General features: G+C 46.9%; 1 protein-coding gene across 1 annotated transcript in view; it reads right to left on the reverse strand.

The window, feature by feature from the left end:
* Window positions 1-22,410, reverse strand: part of LOC129173189 (glycogen synthase kinase-3 beta-like) — a 79,013-nt gene that overhangs the window by 29,753 nt on the left and 26,850 nt on the right. Inside the window, exons 2-9 of the mRNA XM_054763874.1 lie at window positions 18,627-22,054; window positions 18,148-18,406; window positions 13,114-13,245; window positions 12,611-12,764; window positions 10,159-10,261; window positions 9,891-10,073; window positions 9,658-9,784; window positions 1,120-1,292 (exon numbers count right to left, since the gene is read on the reverse strand). Coding sequence (XP_054619849.1) covers window positions 1,120-1,292; window positions 9,658-9,784; window positions 9,891-10,073; window positions 10,159-10,261; window positions 12,611-12,764; window positions 13,114-13,245; window positions 18,148-18,406; window positions 18,627-21,923 — 4,428 coding nt within the window. The 5' untranslated portion in view covers window positions 21,924-22,054. The remainder of the gene's footprint in view (window positions 1-1,119; window positions 1,293-9,657; window positions 9,785-9,890; window positions 10,074-10,158; window positions 10,262-12,610; window positions 12,765-13,113; window positions 13,246-18,147; window positions 18,407-18,626; window positions 22,055-22,410) is intronic.

The raw sequence follows: 22,410 nt of genomic DNA on the forward strand, positions 1-22,410 counted from the left end.
TTTTATAATCAGTGTTAAACCCTGGGGTGATTTACAATATAGCCAAGCTAATATACAACAAGAGAAAAAAAGAGGCCAAAATATGTGAAAATGGTATTTTAAACAATAAAAAAAAATGAGCGAAACAATAAAACCATTCAAATAAATAATCAATTGCACTGATACAACCCGGACAGAGCGTGTGATTAAAGTTTATGAAGAGTTAATAGGCCTGCTTAATTCTACACCACCCACAGAACACTACCTCTTTTAGAAGAGTCTAACCACCACCACCATTTGTCCTTTTTTTCAATAACTCCTCCTCCACCACCACAACGATTCCTCTTCAAAGGTAAATAACATTTATAATTACGTATTATTATATCACTTTTATTATTGTTTTTTTCATTCATTATCCTGGTTTAATATTACTACTGCATCCAAACTCATATTTACATACATGCACATATACTGTATATGTATACACGTACATGTAGTACCTATATCATTGGTAATGTTACCTTTTCCCCTACTTAAGAACGGTCGTCTGGATCCAATTGTGTTCGTTGGTTGGGGACTTAGTGTATTAAGAACTTCTTTGAGAATGAAAAGTTTATTCACAATTCACACATGCTCCGTTTACCATCGCTCATCAATCACCTCAAATGACTGAAGCATCAAAAATATCAATATTTTGATTTAACAATCCATGTCAGAGCATGAAAAGCTGGTATCGGAAGTATCAATATTTCAGGATCTACTTTTCTTGCAGTGTGTGTTAAAGAATGTTTGCTCCTCTAATAGTTGGTATCGTAGGCGAGGGATGTATGTAATGCTTGCTGTGTATTTGAGGAGCACACACACTGGCGTGAACGTCAAGACAAAAGTGGCTTCAGTGTCTGACACCTTCAAAGGCATTCAAAAGCAGACAGCGAGATGTTTTAAGTTGGAGGCTGATATCCCCGGGAGTTATCTGCCTCAACAACTCTCACACAAAGAAGCTGTTTTAGTGGTGTGAAGGACAAACACTCGCACACACGCACACAGTTGTGTTGCTTTGTTCTCACAGAAAGATAACCACACACACATTCCCCAGAGTGCATCGGCTGCCTTCAAGCTGCAGACTTAACAATACTTTACCTTCTCGTGGTCTCCTTCGCCTTCTCTCTGCTCCAGGGTGTGCACGGCGCTCTGGGAAAACGCTCTGGGACGGGGGTGCTGCCCACCAAAGGGCCCCCCCTGGAGGTCTGCTCCGCCCGTCCATCCCGAGCTTCCCAACTTGCCCTCCAGCGCCTGAGACTCCAAATGAGTGTCTGGAGAGACAAAAGAGAATCTGAGCCAATATGGCAGATCATACACCAAAGATACACTGTGTGTTTGGAAATGCACCATGTCACGCTTGGGGGTGTTATTTCATGTCTAGAGGGCTCTGATAATGTTAAAAAACATATTTAAAAGGTGCTAAACAGATTTTCTATGTCTTATATTCAAGATTCAAGATGCAAGAGTTTTATTGTCATGTGCACAGTAAAACTGGTGGTTCTGCTATGCAATGAAATTCTTATTCTGTTCATTCTCCCAAGAAAAGAAAGAAAACACAAGAAAGAATAAGAACATAAGAAACATAAATTAAGCAACAACAACAGAAGAGACATTAATACAGATAAATAATACAAATAAATAAATAAATAAATAAATAAATAAATAAATAAATAAATAAATAAAGTGCTATGAGTGTGTGCGTGTGTTGCGTGCGGCGTGTGTGAGTGCTTCGTTGAGAAGCCTGATGGCCTGTGGGTAAAAGCTGTTTGCCAGCCTTGTGGTCCTGGACTTCAAACTCCTGTAGCGTCTGCCTGACGGTAGGAGTGTGAATAATGAGTGTTGTGGATGTGTGCTGTCCTTGATGAGGTTGTGTGTTCTTCGTAGGACTCTAGTTTTATAAATGTCTTGCAGTGAGGGGAGGGCTGCCCCAACAATGTTCTGTGAGGTCTTGATCACCCGCTGGAGTGCCTTCCTATCACGTGTTGTACAGTTACCGTACCAAACAGTGATGGAGGCGGTAAGGACACTTATATGCATTAGTTTGTGTTATTATGTCTACTATATTGGGTAATAGGATTATAAAGGTGACCATAGGGGTGTTATTTCATGTCTACGGGGCTCAAATAATGTTAAAAACCATATTTAAAAGGTGCCATGACAAGCTAGCGCTCGCTGGTCAGTTTCATTTACGGACGTGACACCATCAGGGTGATACCTCTCCGCTAAAACAGAGCAAACAAACGCTTCTCAAGGTAGATCATCGACTTGGTTCGGTATATTTTTCATCCAAATAGTAGTCATGCCAAAACAGGCCGGGCCTGCTGGGGGGGTTGTGCTCTGCCGGGCGCTCTTGCGTTTGTCGCCGCTGCTCTTTGTGCTCTGCTGGGCCGTTGTCTGTGTCTTCGCCTGCCCCGGTCTGTCTGCGGGCTTGTCGGGGGTGGGGCTCTGGTGCGCGAGTGCTGCACCGTCAGCTCTGGTGGCATGTGGCTGGTCTGGCTTCTGGTGGCTGGTGGGGTCCGTCGGCTGGTCTGCTGCTGGTCTCGCCTTCTCGGCTCTGGTGCTTGGCCTCCCTGCGGCTTGGGGTGCGGCGCTCCCGCTCGTTCTCCGGGGTTTGCTGCCACGCGGGTGTCGGCTGGCGCGGTGTGGTGGTTCGCTTTCGGCGCGGGCGGGCTTCTTTCCGGTTGTGGGGGCGTCTCTGGCCTGCCGGTTTTGTGGCCCCCGGTACTTGTCTGCCTTTGTGGGGTGTGATCTCTCGCTGGTCTCAGGGGTTGGCTGTCCTCCGGCCCGCTGGTGCCCTATTTTTGGCTGGGATTACCACTCTGTGGCCCCTTGCTGGTCTTCCCAGGGGGGAGGGCTCTCTGGGCTGGCTCTTGGGGCACTGATCTTTGTGCTGCCTGCCCCTGTGGGCCTGGTGGCCTTCTGGCAGCGGGGGCTCGGCCTGGCTATTTGGGGCGGGGCTCTCTGGGAGATGAAGGCGGCCCCTTTCCTTTCATGCATTCTCAGTGACAATTACACGCCCACACATTCTTGCACCTTTATATATATGAAGACTTCCCCACATACAGAGATACCTGTACATATGCACACTCACAGTACATACGTACTTCCCCACATTACTCACTGAGTTAACCAGGGTGTTATTATGTTGTTGGTTTTATTACAGCGACGCTGATATCAGCAGTATGACTATAGTTTTTTGTACAATGATGTGCATTACAGTAATTATCATTCTGTTCACCATCATAGTTCATCATTTCATTACTACTATTATGTGTGACTGTTTCAATGCAGTATTATCATTGTGTTCACTATCATAGTTCATCATTTCATGACTACTATTATGTGTGACTGTTTCAATGCAGTATTATCATTGTGTTCACTATCATAGTTCATCATTTCATGACTACTATTATGTGTGACTGTTTCAATGCAGTATTATCATTGTGTTCACTATCATAGTTCATCATTTCATGACTACTATTATGTGTGAATGTTTCAATGCAGTATTATCATTGTGATCACTATCATAGTTCATCATTTCATGACTACTATTATGTGTGACTGTCATTGACAGCGTTGTCATTGTGGTTGTTGATATTGTTTTGTCCTTTGTCCTTATGTCCTTGTTCGTCTTTATAGTCATCACAGACATTTATTTGCTGATGTAGTTCTGTATGTTTCTGTTGTTCTGTTCTTGTTGTCACAATTGTTGTTGTTGCTGCTGTTGTTGTTCTTGTCTCTTGTCTTGTTTTTCTTTTCTCTTCTTCTCTGTCCCCTCCTGCTCCGGTCCGGTCGCTCCAAATTTGCTTAATAACAAGCATCAAAGTCAAATAAATTCTGTATAGCAGGGGAAGTGTATATCACACTTCTCCCTGGCAGAGTAAATCTGTTGAGCACTTGAGGGCATTTAGATCTACTATTCTATCTGCTTTAAAGGCTGGACAGGACAGGGGTAAAATTGTATTTTTTTTTAACCCTCTGAGGCTCAAATTAAGTTTTATAACAGGAAAAATCTGATATTTGGGGAAAATTGTCATATGGGGTAGTAGTATACAATTCAGACTTTTTTTTAGCAAAAGCTTCACATGTAATGTATTCTGAGAAGTTGCAGGTTTACAACATTGGCCTGGTGTGGTAAATTAACGCCAAAAACTTAATATGGTATGAAAACTTACTTTATTTGCATAGAACATTTCAAAACAATGTTTCAAAGTACTTTACAGTGGAAGAATAACAACAAAAACAACTTGGTATAGATTAGGAACAATAACAATAACTTTTCATCCCCTACATCAAACAATATTGATATATAATACCAATAATACTATATCAACATCTCAAATCCTAATTGAGAAGGCCAGGTCTGAAGGTCACTTCTTCGTGTGGTAGTCCAAGAAACAATTTTTGTCCTTTGTAAAGCACAAAAGTACTTTGCACTTCAGACAGGCCATTTGTGTGTAGCCATTCTTGCACACTCTGCATCATCCACGTTTATCAGCATGGATGGGAAAATGATCGAATCGGTCTCGTCTGACCTCAACTGATGGCGCAATGATCCTCTGACCTGGAGGTGAAGATGTGGCAGCTTGACTGCGTTCTGGAGCCTCTTCCGATGACGGTCGTCCTCTTTTCCGACTGTTCAAGTTAGCCCGTTTGCCAACCTTGATGAGGGCATCTGCAACTTGAGCGCGGAAGTCAAGAAGCGGCATATACTTCTTCTCCTGCTTCTGGGTGAGATGACGGCGGTAGAGGAGCCAGCCATTGACCAGTGATAGGTCAATCAAATAGTACAAGATGCGCAGATACCAACAACGTGGGCGGAGTTCAATACGATAGAGTGCAGCAAACTCCTCCCATGTTGTTATTGTACACCTTGACAATGTGGGGTCTGTCCACTTCCACACATTCCTTCTTCTCTTTTGACCACCTTCTGCATCTATCAACAGGATCAGGGCCATGAAGGATGATGCCAGTAACACTGCCTTGTTATCATACCACTTCACGATTGCCATCCCACTTGTCATTTCATATTTCACTTCATATGCACCACGCCCAGCCTTTGAAAGTTCCTTGTCACTTTTGAGGGTACATCCACGTAGACGGTTTTGATTGATGGTAGCAACTGATAGAATTCCCATTTTCTTCAGTTCCACAATGAGTTCAGGTGAAGTGAACCAGTTGTTGAAGAACCACTTGTAGTTTAGTCCTTTCGGAACATCTGATACGAGACGAAGCACATCTTCACCTGCAACACCAAGTCCACGCTCATTGGGTACGGTCCCTTTTCCAGTGTATACTTCAAAGTCATAGACTAGTCCAGTGACACCTGCACGAGTAAAGACCTTGATTCCCCATTTTTTCGCTTGTTCTTGATATATTGTTTCATTCCAATTTTTCCTTTGAAGGGGATCATCTGCTCATCAATGGAGTTGTTTTCTTCCGGTTCAACTTTCAAACAGTTTGCACGGACTTTGCACTGCCAGTACATGCGGTATGATGGCATAGGTACTACTGTCATCAATATGTGTAAACCAATGAATTGCTCCATTTCAGAAGGGGTTGTTTTTAGTTCTGGGCCATTCTTCATAACTGCATACAGGTTTGATTGGTCAGAAATAAGTTCAAACACGGATTCATCCATAAACTGATCAAAATACCACTTTGGACTTGGTATTTCATCTGGTGGAGGTGAGAATGCAGGTCCTTGGAATGAAGGGTCTATGTCAGCTGCTGGGGGTTTCCTCTGCCTCCAAGAAAAAACTTTGTTTACTGGAGCTGGGCCGGGCTGAGGTTCATCATCATCTGGGACCCCAGTGTAATTGTCTGCATGTACGTTATGAATTTCAACATCAAGTGTGTTTGGATTAGGTATTGCTATTGCTCCCAGTGTCTCATCATCATCAAGGCTGAAGTCAGACTCGTATGCTTCAGCAGGTTCAACAAAATCTGGATCACCAATTTCATCGTCTGAAATGAATTCTGTCTCAGATAAAGCACCATCAGGAAGGCAAATCATTTCAATGGCTTCCTTGAGTGAATAAGATCTTTGTCGGCCTGCCATAACGCACCACAAACCTGCAACCAGAATATGCTGTAAGCTAGTTGACTAAAAAAGCTTCCAGTCCAACAAAGATATATACTAATATGATATGTGCAATGGAATTTAGGGAATATCAGTTTTGCTCACTGAACAGTCAAATGAACATCACATTATGCCATTACGTTTGATCAAATCTGCCTCTGACAGTGTTTAACTTCACTCCAAATTATTTCATTTTCCATAGGATGCACCCTCAATGACAACTCAAATCAATAAGTAAACACTGGTGATAGGAAAATAACCCTAGTATAGACTGTTGCTCAAAATATAGGTAAACTAGAAGACAAAGCATGTGGCATCCATTGGTACTAGTCCGGCCAAACATTGCAAAGCTGCAACAATGAAATAGAGCTGCCCCTAGGGGAAAACCCAGAGGAGATCAAATCTACAAATTGGCATATACTGTATCTCTATACTGTCATGATTCATCTTATACAGTATTGGTTTCAAAATAAAGGTGATTGGTAGTAATACTTACATGAAATGGATGTCTAGAAAAATCCTTTCATGTGAACCCAAGAAGAAAGACATGTTGAAAGTGAGAAAACCCGCCATCTAGTGAGCTATTGGGGAAACTGTTTGTTGCTCATGCACAACGTGGTACTTTTGAGTAAAAAAGGGCTCATAAAATATGAATGTGGATTAATTCGGGGATTAGCATTTAGTTGTCGCAAATCTGCAACATTTGCCTCGAGAGGCTGTATTTAGAAGGTGGTAAACAGGGTTTCTATGTCTTATTGTCTCTTATTATCTCTACTCTACTGGGTAATAGGAGTGTAAAGGTGACTATAGGAGTGTTATTTAATGTCTAGAGGGCTCTAATAATGTTAAAAAGTGTATTTAGAAGGTGGTAAACAGGTTTTCTATATCATATATATATCTTATTTTCTCTTATTATGTCTACTATATTGGGTAATAGGAGTGTAAAGGTGACTATAGGAGTGTTATTTCATGTCTAGAGGGCTCTAATCATGTAAAAAAAGCGTATTTAGAAGGTGGTAAACAGGTTTTTTATATCATATATACAGTCAAACCTGTCTTAGCGGCCACCTGTATAGAACGGCCACCTGCCTATAGCGGCCACTGAAAAATCCCCCGCAGAAAATTTGTGTGTTATAGACCCTGTGTATAGCGGCCACCCATTTTGTCTCCCTTGGTCAATATCTGACCGCATATAGCGGCCAAAATGCCGACTCAAGCAGAAGCTTCATGCACGAAAAAGTTTCGTTTTTTAATCAATGAAGCCGTCGTGTGTAGACTTTAATTACTGAGTCCTAGCTCAGTCACAATCATTCACAAGATCCACACAAACTGTCAGTTGTTCCACATAAAAAAGCTGTCTTCTTTGGAGCTTGTTGCAGACAGCGACACCGTTTATTTCCTGGTGTGCACTGGTCAATACTGTAATGCCGCTTGTTGTGGGGAAGGAGAGACTCACGTCGCCGATGCACTTTAATGGCTTTATTAACAGCGGTTTATTAACCTAGTAGTTCTTTACAACTTTTATCCGCAGTCCCACAGTGCCCTCTACTGGTCAACATGTAACAGTATAATTATATGTATCTGCAAACACAACAAGTTTCTAAACACAGACATGTCAATATGTGCATGCACAAATTCAAAATGGCCGCCAACCTGTCTATAACGGCCACTTTTGCCGTTTCCCTTTAGTGGCTGCTATAGGTTTGACTGTATCTTATTTTCTCTGATTATGTCTACTATATTGGGTAATAGGAGTGTAAAGGTGACTATAGGGGTGTTATTTCATGCCTAGAGGGCTCTAATCATGTTCAAAACCCTATTTAGAAGATCGTAAAAGAGTTTTCTATGCCATAACTATGAAAATATTCCATTTATTAATAAGGAATCCTATTTTGTGAAAATGCACTTATAGCAGTCAGGTCTGGAACCAATTACCGAATCCGCAATAATCGAGGGATGATTGTACTCATGTTTCCCATTAAGAATGAATTAATTTTATTTGTACAATATGACAAGGGACAATAACAAAAGAGGTGTGGACGTAATCCATGAAGCTATCAACCAGAGGTTGGAGAGAGTCCTGAAACTGTTTTTGTCATCTTCACAGGACATTGTGGACAACTGTATATGTCCCATTTGGGGGAAGCCCATTTTTGACTTACCGTATTTTCACGACCACAAGGCGCACTTAAAAGTCTTAAATTTTCTCCAAAATGGGCGGGGCGCCTTATAATGCGAAGCGCCGTATGTGTGTACCGAGTTCCAAAATCTGTAAGTGTTGCTGCATGACTTTTATGAGCGCTCCGCTGGACTGACTGGGAGCCTGCCGACACGCTGCTTGTATAGAGGAAAGGAAAGGTGGACGTGACTGAGGACGCGAAAGGCACGCCCCAGTAGTTACATAAGTATATTTTTATTATGAAATGGCGCCATCTATCCATCCAACCACATCACCAACATGGACGACGTGCCGCTCACTTTCCACATCCTGGTGAAGCACACTGCAGAGAAGACCAGCACGGTAGCGATACACACAACGCGACACGAGAAGTCGGCTTTTACTGTTGTGCTTGGTTGCCATGGTAATGGACAGAAACTGCTACCTGTGGTCGACGCTGACGCTGCCTAAAGAAAAGTTTCCAGCCGGACCAAAGCGGCTGGAAGAAGAAAATGGCTGAGTGACGTGTACGGAAAGAAACCGGATGTTTTTCCACACGCGTCACCACAAATGAACCTGGAGCTTAACATCATTCCGGGAGGCTTGACGAGGGAACTCCAACCGCTGGACATCGGTGTAAACACGGCGTTTAAAGTTACATTGCGAGCGCCGTGGGAGCGATAGATGACAGCTAGCGAACACTGGAATGCAGCGCCGTGCTAGTTTCGCCACAATTTGTGAATGGATGTAAACACGGCGTTTAAAGTGAAGTTGCGAGCGGCGTGGGAGTGATGGATGACAGCTAGCGAACACAGCTTCACTAATGGATTGTGGATGCTTGGGCTAACATTGTTAAATACTTCAATAAAGTACAACCCAACTCAGTTTTGCTCTCGCTGGCTTTTTAAAAACATACAATAGCATGCATGCTAGCGTACTGTCGCGTCGATCCCCGGCGTGCTTTGCGGTAGTGTTTTGGTGCGTCGCTGGGGAGCACTTCCTGTTCCCCAGCGTGCTCTGCAGTTGTGTTTTGGTACAAATACTCTTAAAGTTACATGTTTGAGCTACAAAGTTGTTAGTTATTGTTCTGTAAAAATAGAGGTAATGTCTTGTCTGTGTTTGCGTTGCTGTGTGATGTTTTTAGTTGTGCACCATGACTGAGACTGTTGTGTTGAGTGATGACCATCCTGATTTCAAGTGGTCTTGTTAATTTCAGTATGTGTTACCATGCATACCTGCGCCCAATAGCACGGTGCGCCTTGTGTATGTGTTGAATACAAAAATAGCACCTGTAGCTGAGACTGCGCCTTTTAATATGGTGCGCTTTATGGTCGTGAAAATACTTTGATGTTGTCAGTCATTTGCATCATCATGTCAATGCAACACACACACACACCTATACTTTCGGACATGCTCCTCTCCCGCGGCTCCTTGGCGGCCCCTCGGCCATCAGACAGAGACTTCCTTCTGTCCTTGTTGCACCACTTCCAGTCTGGATGAGCTCGAAAGTGGGCCTCCTTCACCTGGAAGCACGTCTCAAGCTGAAGCTTAGACACTACTAAGTAACACTACTTTGGGCTGCACTGGCTAACAGATGGAAATAAATCCAAAACAAAGAAGGAGTCGTACCTGGAAGGCTAAATCGTGGTACTGCTGTTTCTCGTTGGGTCCCAGGGCGTACCACCACTCCCCCAGGATCTTGCTGACCGTTCTGTTGTCCTGGTTGGGATGTCGCTGGTGTACCAGGGCTCGGTGGCGCTTGCTGAAGATCATGAAGGCGTTCATGGGACGACGGATGTGGTCTTTCTCCCTCTGGAGGAAGTCAAAGGAGCCAAATGCACAGACTTGTGAGTTCATCATGGTTTTGCTTTTTTGTGCATCTTCAGGTGGGACTGACCTTCCTGTCTCCGTCCTTGGGCAGGGCGCTGAGGGACTGCGTGCGTCTCTTCGCAGGGCCAGACGAGGGCGCCGGATCACTGGCGGCCACACCAGGGGAGAAGCTGCGGTGCAAAATCGTTTGGATTAGAATGTTAAGGTCACATTTGGCACCATGATCTAAACTGTTGGTTGAACTAGATCAGGGGTGCTCACACTGTTTCAGCCTGCGAGCTACTTTTAAAATGACCCCAAATATCTACCTCATACTATAAATATATACTGTTTACTAGATTTACAGTACAAATATGAGTATTTATGTATGGAACAGCCCTGCAGTTGGCTGGCAACCAGGTCAATCCAATCCACTTCATTTGCATAGCACATCTGATCAACACTTTCCACAGTGCTGCACAAACTAGTAAAACAAGAAATAATACGAAGTAAAAATGCAAATACAAATAAGAGGAAAAAAGACATATAAGACATTGATAACCTGTTTACCACCTACTAAATACACTTCTTAACATTATTAAAGCCCTCTACAGTAGACATAACACAACCCCCCTATTGTCACCTTTTCACTCCTATTATCCAATGTAGTAGACATAATAAGAGAAAATAAGACATAAATAAGTAGAAACACTCATTTCCATAGTGGAGTTCAGGGCGTGAAGCAAAGCCATCAAACAAGTGACTTTTTTCCGACATAACTCGCCGCTACAAGTGAACGCATAATAGATACGGGCAACTTACCAGTTTATCCGGAATCAGAATAATAAAGATGAAAGTTGCATCTCATCATCTGTGTGTAGTTTGAGACGTCTGTTTACCACTTCATCTTTGCCGCAGGGGAGCAAGAGCCAATGAGGAAGGGAGCGTAATGTTAGCTGACTGATGTCATCCAACATTTGCAAAGTGACGTACATGCGATCGACCCACACTACCTTCACCATCGAGCAGTAGCTCGTGATGGACGTAACGGGCAGCCCTGTGTTGTGGCCCTGAAGAGTGTACTTTACCGTGCGTGCTTGTCTGCAGTCGTGGTAACGCCTTGTTGAGTCAACACGCACGCATTGAGTCATCGCTGTGCTAACATGTCCAACAGCATGCTAATGCTAAACAGGGCAAACATGTGGACTTTGCATTCCTGTTATCTCGCCGTCTGGAGTCAGGAGGCTTTCATTCAGGCGGCGGCGGCCTTTCGAGAGTGCGGCGACCCTGAGACATTTCTTTAGAAAACAAAACCAACACTCTACGAGCCAGACAGGCTGTCTGAGTCAGCGTGAAAGAGCAAAAACAAGAGGCAGACGATGAAGAGCGCGGCGAGTGAGAGAGCAGAGGCTGTACAACTGTTTGCAGACAACACGCCGCATCGCGCCGTTTCAGTGGCTTTTACAGCACGCTGTGAGCGTAGCGGGAAGTGTAAGTGGTACTTACAAACACAAGTTTAATTAATGAAGCTACATGGCTACAAACACAACTCCATATCACTACGCCGGGTTTCCTCTTTTCCCAGCGCAGAATGGGAACGCTCTGTTCCAGTGTCAAACTGTCACCACCACAAAATGTTAACTAAGACAAATCAACTGTCAAGTGGAAAAGTAAGTCAAGCACTGTCAGTTGTATTGTTGCAACACAAGGACATGGGTGATGATATGATGCCAGAGTCTCACTGCTTACTGCAAAGCATGCTGAGAAGCCACGCGCCTGCTTCCACAACAGGAAGTTACCCAGCATGCCTTGTGGATAATAAATGAGTATAAAATAGTATTGCTTTTCATGTATATTATATTAGTGTGTACCCGCATAGTCCACATTTGCTGGTTGTGTTATTTTTGGTTGCATCGTGAGTGAGTGAGTGAGTGAGTGAGTGAGTGAGTGAGTGAGTGAGGCGCTTGGTTTGATGATCTGTAGTTGGATTGTGTTTGGGCAGGGATGTCAAACTCAGACGAAAAAAATATAAATAATTGCGTCATGATATTATTAGACATATGTTATTTATGTTTATTATTAATTCACTGACTTGAAATCAGTAGTCAAGGTGCCAAGCAGACATTTTAGTATACAAGTATTGTATCACTCATTTTAAAAAGGCTCTGACAACAAAACAATAAAAAAAACCTCCAATTACATGCACAACACATTTAAGTGTCCTTTGGAATTTTTTTAAAAAGCTTTTTTTTTAATTTATGTAATAAAATATATATAAAACACAATTATACAACTAAAACAATAAAAAAAATAATTTCTTTTTGACATGCAATATTTCCAGGCTTTTGCGGGCCACATAAAACTATATGGCAGGCCAAATCTGGCTCCCGGGCCTTGAGTTTGACACCTGTGTGTTAGGGGTATCAAAAAGGACATTTTTATGGACATGTAATTACTGGCAGCTGCATGCCTTCATTCATGAGTCCAGGGTCACCAACTAGCATGAGTTGACTCAACAACGTCTGGCGTTTTGTACTCACGGGTCATCTATGTCACTCTCCGTCTCGCTGTCGGCCCCGCCCCTCTCCATGTGAGGGTTGTCATTGGCGAGAGGTGGGCGTGACGGGGATCCCCTGTCCGAGTCTGGTGGGCGAGGGCGCCCGTCGCTTACCAGGGCCACGCCACATCGAGGCTCTGAAAGCAAACACAAGTCAGTGAAAGACTCACTGGGCCCCCCCAGAGGAATCAAGTGGTACTACAGGTTGTCATTTTCTGTGAATAAACAAGAAGTGTGAATGCCAACTGTGCTGAGTTGCAATGTTTTGGAACATGCTGACATGGGCGGCAGTTTGCACAGCATGTGTACTTTTGGCTGCCGGTGTGGGACGTCCTGTTACACGCACAAGCACTGCTTGATAAAATCTGCACACGAATACTCCCTAGCTGCAATCCATGACATTATTACTGTGCTGAATGACAACGTAACACAAGCTTACTAAAAAAGGAGTGGGGTTATGTTATTTAAACGCCGTAATTGTTTTACCTGGGCTCTGATTGACAAACTGCTGGCCGTCAGCGGGCTGGGCGGCCGCTCCTGATTGGCTGGGCTCCAGGAAAGGGACGAGCGAGTGCCAGGGGAACACTGGCACAGAGCGAGGCTCCACGTTGGTCCACACTGTGTTTGCATGGACAGGGAGAGAGGGGAGAGAGGGGAGAGGGGGGAAAAGGGAGCGGTCATTATGTTTGTCCGAGTCAGTGCTGCTGCGGACTGCAGATAGAAAGAATGACTTCTGACCCGACTGTGATAAGTGAGTTTCTGTAAAGTAGGAATCCTTATTTATAAATGGAATATTTTTGTAGTAAAACCTGGTGACCACCTTCTAAATACACTTTTTAACATTATGTGAGCCCTCTAGACATGAAATAACACCCCACAGTCACCTTTACACCCCTATTACCTAATATAGTAAACATAATAAGAGAAAATAAAACACATACGACATAGAAAGCCTCTTTACGGCCTTCTAAATGTGCTTTTTAACATTATTAGTACCCTCTAAATGTGAAACAACACCCCTATAGTCTCCTTAACACTCCTATTACCCAATATAGTAGACATAATAAGAGAAGATAATGACATAAAACATATAAGACATAGAAAGCCCCTTTACAACCTTCTAAATGTGCTTTTAACATTATTAGAGCCCTCTAGATGTGAAATAACACCACTTTAGTCACCTTTATACTCCCTATTGCTTACTTCGAAAAGAGGACATGGTGAGCAAAAATCTTGCAAATAAAGTTGTATTTAGAACGTCTGTTTGCATCTCTAAGATAACGCCCACTTCACATGTGATGTCATGATTTGGTATATTGGGTATTAGGAGTGAAAAGGTGACTGTAGGGGTGTTATTTTATGTCTAGAGGAGTCTAATCGTGTTAAAAAGCATAATTAAAAGGTAGTAAAGTGTTTTTTTCTTCTATGTCTTATTTTCTCTTATTATGTCTACTATATTGGGTAATAGGAGTGTAAAGGTGACTATAGGAGTGTTATTTCATGTCTGGAGGGCTCTAATCATGTTAAGAAGTGTATTTAGAAGGTGGTAAACAGTGTCTCATGACACCCCTACTAAACACTTTCTAAAGTGATCCGAGCTAAAATCTGTCCTATGCACAAAAAAAATATCTGCTGACATGGGGAAAAGTGTGGAGGAATCTCGGAGAGTTTTTTGGAGGCTGTGCCGACTCTTTGAGGTGAGGTAGTAATGGTGCTGACTTCCTGCAGTGCTATATTTAGATTTAGGAGGAATCTCAGCCGTGGGGGCCTCCGCCGCCTTTTGCGTATTTATTTGTGGGCATTTACTTTTCTTTTTTAAATTTTTGTATTTTTTATAATGCATGGCGGAGGCAAGGCTACAACGCTACAAAGGTGGGTGGCTTGCTGGCAGCTGTGCGAGGGATGTGCGAGGGAGGGAGCAATAACGGCGTGCTTGGGTAATCAGCTCAGGCTTTCACTGTGCTAATTCTTCCAGTGGAAACAGCGTATCCATGACAACACGCCAGCAATACCGGCGCTCCTTTTTAGTCAGCACGGTGATGAAACACATTCACATCACGCTGGGACTGCCCTCCATGCCCTGTCTGATTGTCTGGAACACTGCATGTGTGTGTGTGTGTGTCCTTGTTGCACTTCCACTCTCTATGTTGCATGTCTAGACTTGTCAATATTTTCAGCCTTTGAGAGTTTCACTGAAACACTCCTTATCTCACTCTCACACACATGCACACACACGCTCATATGTAGGGCGACACCCCTGGCACGCACACACGTACGTTATGGCACCACATGTACGAGTCATGCAACCCAAAACACATCATGAGCATCATGTTGGAGAGCCTGAGTGACTGGTATTTGAAACCTCTACTCGGGCCTCTCAACTCAGACAAGCAAACTGCTTTCACTGGACAACTTTGACACTTTGAAAAAAAGGAATTCCATCCATCCATCCATCCATCCATCCATCCATTTTCTATACCGCTTCATCCTCATTAGGGTTGCGGGGGCATGCTGGAGCCTATCCCAGCTGACTTCGGGCGAGAGGCGGGGTACACCACTTTGAAAAAAAGGAATTCATAGTGGTAAATAATTACAATCATTACAACCTGCCCTAACTCACTAATAAATAAAAAAAAATCCCCTTGCAAACCTAGCCACAATGTTATAATTCAAGTAATAATCATAATAATAATAGGGGTGCACAATAATTGTCAGATGATAATTATGGGGCAGATATGAGGAAATTATGAGGACATACCGATAAATCCAATAACATTAAAAATAGCTCAGATAACCGATAAAAAAAATAAAACTTCCCCTGAGCTCACTTAAACACAACCATTCACTGTTTCAGAGACATTTTGCGTGGTAGTTGTACCAAATGCTCTGTGACGAGGGGAACCAAACCCCACATTGAGCACACAAAAAAGATTATCAGCCACCTGAAGGTGTTTGAAAAGTGCAAAAGATTTGCAAGAGACCTCCGTGGTGTCGCACCGGCTGCTCGGAGCGTGTGCCCAAATACAGTGCACCTTGCTGGGCCACAGCAGGTGGCTTCCTCCCTCCTATACTCTGGTTCTCCTGGTAGTAGTGATGTGCTAGTAGTCATGTCATCATATTTCATTAGGACTAATCAACAAATCCTCATTTGTTCCGGTCCTTCTTACCTCCAGGTGTGCATGGACTACACTTACATCTATTCCATTCCATTCCATTTTCCTCCGCTAATCCTGGTCTGGGTCGCAGGGGCAGCAGTCTTAGTAGGGAAGCCCAGACTTCCCGGTCCCCGACTACCTCCTCCAGCTCCACCTGGAGGACACCAAGGCGTTCCCAGGCCAGCTGTGAGACATAATCCCTCCAGCGTGTCCTAGGTCTTCCCCGGGGCCTTCTCCCGGTTGGGCATGCCCGAAACACGTCACCAGGGAGGCTTCCGGGAGGCGTCCGGACTAGCCACCTCAGCTGGCTCCTCTCTATGTGAAGGAGCAGCGGCTCTACTCTGAGCTCCTCCCGGATGACCGAGCTCCTCACACTATCTCTTAGGGTGCGTCCCGCCACCCTAAGAAGAAAACTCATTTCTGCCGCTTGTATCCGTGATCTCGTTCTTTCGGTCACAACCCAATGACCATAGGTGAGGGTGGGAACATAGATCGAACGGTAAATTGAGAGCTTTGCCTTCCGACTCAGCTCTCTCTTCACCACGAAGGTCCGGTACAGCGACCGCATTACTGCAGACGCTGCGCCGATCCGCTTATCGACCTCACGCTCCAACCTTCCCTCACTTGAGAACAAGACCCCGAGATACTTGAACTCCTCCACCTGGGGCAGGACCTCATTCCCAACCCGGAGGGAACAATCCACCCTTTTCCGACTGAGAACCATGGCCTCAGATTTGGAGGTGCTGAGTCTCATCCCAGAAGCTTCACATTCAGATGCAAACCGTCCCAGTAAACACTGCAGGTCACAGCCCGATGAGGCCATCAGGACCACTCCGTCCGCAAATAGCAGAGACGAGATCCTAAGGCCCCCGAACTGGACTCCCTCGACACCTTGGCTGCGCCTAGAAATTCTGTCCATGAAAATTATGAACAGAATCGGTGACAAAGGGAGGCCTTGGCGGAGGCCAACGTTCACCGGAAACAGGCTTGACTTACTGCTGGCAATGCGAACCAGGATCCTGCTCCGATTGTACAAGGACTGAATGGCACGTAGTAGCGCGCCAACAATCACATACTCCCGGAGCACCCCCGACAGGACACCGCGAGGGACACGGTCGAATGCCTTTTCCAGGTCCACAAAGCACATGTAAACCGGTTGGGCAAACTCCCAAGTACCCTCCAGTACCCTTGCAAGGGTGTAGAGCTGGTCCAGTGTTCCGCAACCAGGACAAAAACCACATTGCACCTCCTGTAGCCGAGGTTCGACTAACGGTCGTACCCTTCTCTCCAGCACCCTGGAATAGACTTTCCCAGGGAGGCTGAGGAGTGTGATCCCCTGTAGTTGGAACACACCCTCCGGTCGCCCTTCTTGAAAAGGGGGACCACCGCCCCAGTCTGCCAATCCAGAGGTCCTGTTCCCGACTTCCACGCAATGTTGAAGAGACGTGTCAGCCAAGACAGTCCTTCAACATCCAGAGCCTTGAGGAATTCAGGGCGAAACTCGTCCACCCCCGGAACTTTGCCACTGGGGAGCGTTTTGACTACCCCAGATACCTCAGCCACGGTGATGGAACTGTCCGCGTTCGTGTCCTCAGCCTCTGCTTCCTCCATGGAAGGTATGTCAGTGAGATTGAGAAGGGCCTCAAAGTATTCCTTCCACCGCCCAACTATATCCTCAGTCGAGGTCAGCAGGCCCCCGTCCCCCACTGTAAACAGTCCCTGTGGACTGGGCACTGCTTCCCCTTTCTGAGGCGCCGGATGGTTTGCCAGAACCTCTTCGAGGCCGACCGAAAGTCGTGTTCCATTGCCTCACCGAACTCCTCCCACGCCCGAGTTTTTGCCTCGACTCCACTTACATCTAAATTTAAAAAATGTTATCATTATTGTATTGGTCTTGAGGAGCATCGTTAACAGTATCGTGCATCTCTAAATAATGTCACTGTAATCATATTCAAGTAAAAATGAGTAGAAAAATTAAAATGAAGAAAAAGGCAGGCAGCTCTCCTTGGCAAACAATGTCACCGTTTGTCTTCAGCACGACACAAACTGAAATGAAACAGCATGTCAAGCCACTGTGGCATTTAACACTCCAAATCAATCGCTCAAAAAACCCCAAGTGACACATAAAAAGATCCATTTGCCATAAGCGTTTGGCTTTGGTTGTCATGACAATGGTGATTAACACCTCTATGTACGTATATCCCACACTGTGCTTCCAAAGTTGCCCAAATACATACAGTATAGAAAAGAACAACAGGCAACCTACGCTTGTAAAATAAGACATTAAAGGAGAACTACAGTAAAGAGTATAAGGAGTTACTTTAACTCTCCTGCAAAGAATAGTAAAGGTGAGCGCTTTGTTTACCTGTGCCAGGGCGTCCCATGATGATTTGCTTGCGTGGAGCAGGGTGAGGAGACTCGGCCGGCAATATGAGCGGCAGCAGGGCCGTTGGTGTGGGGTGGCAGGCAACCGGTTGAGGTAGGGCCCCTCCACTGGCTTCGGGTTTCCTCTCCCGGCCCCCGGATCCTGACAAAGACAGGGTGGGACCCGCGGCGGTTGACATTGAGACCGGGGTGGAGGAGCTGGAGAGGGCGACGTGGCCTGCTGAGGCTGGGGTCAAGGACTGATCAGAAGGAAACGAGGTGTCATATTTTGTTCAAAACGTTCATGAAGAAATGTTTCCACCAAGTGGTACAGCTCAGTTGGCTGGGTTACACATTCCCATTCCAGTTGTCCCACAATTATCCAGTGAACAGATTACACCACTATAGTACCATTTTTAGCAAAACCAAAGCGTACCACTCGGTGGAATTCACAAAAACTCCACACTGTGTGTTCCTTACAGAGCTGGAGGTGACCAGGACCAGAGCAGAACCAGGGTTGCGCAGCAGAACCGCGCCATTGGTGGTAGCTCCGTTGATGGGAACAGGCGCCTGCAGGCCCGGAGGAGCCGCATGTTGGGCCTGGATGAGCTCCCTGGACCGACTCCTCTCTTGCCTTGCTAGGGAGTCCTCAGAGAACTTGGCCAGGGGGACATCTGGGTTGCGGACAATAACTGGGGAGTCCCGCAGGGGCACGATGCGGCGCAGAGAAGGTTCCTGCGGCAGCGGGGAGGGGGGAGTTGGGGAGACCAGCATGGGCGGGGGTGTCGAAGCAGCAGAGGATGGCGGTCGGCTGGTGGTGCTACGTGGATGGGGGAAAATCAGCGAGGATGGGGTTGTGGGTTGACTCTGGGGAGAAAGAACTCTGAAGGCAGCAGGGCCAAGATTCAGATCCCCCACCCCCTGTTGCTCATGTTTGTTCTGGTAGTCCTGGACTGCTGGCAGTGGAGGAGGCGGATGGGTGTCAAGCTTCCTCTTGCTGGGACTCATGGGCACCGTAAAAGTGAGGTTGGTCTGAAAAGTCGGCACAATGCCTGAGAGGTGGCGCTCTCGTTCTGTGCCTAAAGTGCCCAATTTGGTGCCACTCAGCTGTCGGTGGCGGCGCGAAGACGGCGCAGTGATGGGGCTGAAATTTGCCGGGCGGAAGCCGAAGTGTGGTGAGGGGGAAGGTGACGGGGTCGGGGAGAACGGCGACTGGTTGGAGATGGGTGAGTAAGAGGGTGTGCCTGAACGGGAACCCCCCAAGGAGACCAGCATGGTTGCTGCTTCACACTCGTCAAAGTCAAAGCGAGAAAGGTCATGGGGGAGAAGGGAAGGAAGGACCAGGCGGGGGCGGGAATCTCCTCCGCGGCTGCTGGCCTCACTGCTTTCCCGAGAAGTCTCATCCCAGTCAAACTCAGAGCTGGCTCGTTCCCCGCTCAGTCGGAGGTCAGATGGGGTCAAGGTCCCCGTGCTGCTAGCCCCTCCTCGCTCCCGGATGCCTCCACTGGCTTCCATCTCCTTGGTCCTCATGGACAGGTGTCTTGAGCAGTATCCTCTGCGCTGCGACTCTTTGGAGCAGCCTTCCCGGGAGCACAGCCTCCTCCACTGCTTCCCGTTGAACTTCTTACGGATGCCCGTAGGCGTGCAAACCACATCTCCCTTCTTGTACTTCTGCTGGGCGGCTGTCAGCGGGGTGCGTGAACGTGAAGAGGAGGAAGAAGTGGAACCTGACCCAGATCCACCACCACCTCCACCAGAGGAGCCGCCTCCTGATGCTTTCTCCACTCTGGAGGAGGGCGTGCTAGAGGAGGAGATAGGCGGGAGGGGCTGGAGCTGGGGCGTGGAAATGACAGCAGCACTAGCGGCCGCGGCTGCCACGGCTGGGTCGAGGCCTAGCAGGACAGGGGAAGGAGGGGGGTGAGGGTTCAGGGTCAGGTGGCCAGAGGGGATTCCCATGCCCTGCACCACAGACAGGTGAGGATTGAGGTAGCCGGGAGGGGGCTTAGAGACAATGTGGCGGTGTTGAGGCAGTGCCATGGGTTTGCCCACCGGGATAATGGCCCCCATTGGCACCATGTTGAAGTGGGACACCTCCATGTCCTCCTCTGGGGTGAGTGGCATGTAGGAATGATGTTGCTGTTGTTGCTTCGCACTCTTCTCCCTTTCTCTTTCCTGTTTTCTCTGGAGATCCCTCTCCCTTGCAAAGTCTTTTTCAATGTCCCATTCCCGGCCAGGAGCCAGGCTGAGGACTGAGGCCGGAGTGACTGGAGTGGTAATGCTGTGTCCTGATGTGGAGGACAAAGGAGCCATGCAAGGGTACACCCTTCCCAACACAGATCCCACACCTGGTATCATACCGCGGCTTAACCGACACAACTCCTGCTCCACGTCCATTTCATCCTTGTCCTCCTGCTCCCTTTCGTTATCTCGCATGCCCTCCGCCGCCCCCCTTGATGGTAAGTCCAGGTCCCAAGGTGGCACCAGGAGCCGGAGTGTTTGTCTGGACACCCACACGGCCTGCGTTGCACCGCCTGCACCTCTGCCATCCTCATGTTCGTTGGCAGATGAAGCTCGTTCATCAGACAACAGGACACGGTAGCAGTTAGCCACAGCTGGGTGAGTGTCCACCTGGGTCACCATGCCTTCCTGGTACCACTGGCCTTCGCCACCTTCCTCGTGGCTAAAGGGCACACAGACGCGGGTGCCGAGCAATATGGGGTCAACACCAGGCGGGGGAGCATCCAGAATGATATCTACAGCCCCTGGTGGGCTGTTGTGTCTATAAGGATAACGGCAGAGTGCCTTCTCCCCATTTAGTTGCACCTCCAGGCTTCCATATTCACCATTGACTCTGCGGACCACACCGGCACGAAACACCGAGCCTAAAGTCTTCCCTTTGTTTCTCCCTTCGCTTCCTCCATCCTTGTCACTTATTCTCATGAGCTGTCGGGCGAGGATGCGCTGATTCTTGAGTCCTTTGGCCAGAGCATCAGACAGAGCGTCGGGCAGGCTGGAGGACGGGCATGGGGAAACATCTGTCACTACCTCCAGGTCTGCAGAGTGCTCACTTGCAGTGTCCGTGGAGGAGCAGCGGGGCAGGGGGTTGGGAGACACTCGCTCTGCATCCCGGGCCACCTCTACCCCTCCTGGCCTCTCCACTCGCAGTGACAGGATAGGAGGTCCCGGGGAACCATCCTGAGGTGGCTCCCTGACGGTGGTCAAGTCGTGGAAGTCCGCCATCAGGCTGCGACTTTGACTGCTGCTGTCAGGACTACCTGAACACGATGATCCCTGGTTGAGGGCTCCACTGCTCAGCAGAAGAGGAGGGGGCGTGCTGGATACAGCGTTGCTATGGCTACTGGCAGCAGTGATTGAGCAGTGTTCTGATGTGTATTTCTTCTTGGGAATGCGGGCCTTGAAGGTGGCGGTTTTGCGACTGGACGTGGGGTTAGGACTGCTGTTGGCGCTTGGCGTGCTACTGTTACTGCAGCTGCTGCCGCCGCTATCGCTGTGGCTCAATACCCAATGTGCTGGTCGATCCTCTTTCGCAGAGTCCATGACAAGCGATTCGCCGTCTGAAGAGTCCCGGTTTCTGGTTGGGTCGGAGGACTCTGAGTGGGATGAAAAAGAGAAGGGATCTTGGCCTTGCAGGTCTCGGTTTTTGTCAGAGTCTCTTTTTTCCCCTCCTTCGGTGGCCTCACCTGCTCCACGGCGCTTCCCCCCTTTGGCCCGGGTAGAGGGGGGGGAACGCCGGCCCTGCTTTTTTATTGGCTTCATCTTGTCATCAAGCTAGTCTTTGTCTTTGTTGCTTTCTCCTCGATCCCCCCCGCCCCCCAGCGCTCTAGTCACTTCTTCTGCCAGGGTTGCTCACTCTCATCGCAACTTGCTGCCTTTTTATCCGAGAGATGCTGAAAGAAAAGAAAAACACAAAAATCTTGTCAACCAATCCACAACAACAGCAGGGTGGAATTCCAAAGAAAACTTTAGTCAGCCAAGCATAACATCTTCCATGCTTCTGACAAGACTCTGGTGTGTTTCTGTGGGAGCTTTTGTCTATTTGGCAACCTTCTTCAGCGTCTCCAAGCATGCCTATATGGACATTGTTGTGCACTGGGATGTCTTGCAAAGATGTCTCACATCAGGATTATGGATGATGGGCAACTTTCCAAAAAAAGTGCACTTTTCCTTTCAGGGACTCAAGGACTTTCATTGACCCGTTCACACAATTCATCATGGGAATTAGGGGTGCACAATAATTAAGGGA

Source organism: Dunckerocampus dactyliophorus, chromosome 20 (genome assembly GCF_027744805.1).
Source record: "Dunckerocampus dactyliophorus isolate RoL2022-P2 chromosome 20, RoL_Ddac_1.1, whole genome shotgun sequence".
NCBI classification, from domain to species: domain Eukaryota; kingdom Metazoa; phylum Chordata; class Actinopteri; order Syngnathiformes; family Syngnathidae; genus Dunckerocampus; species Dunckerocampus dactyliophorus.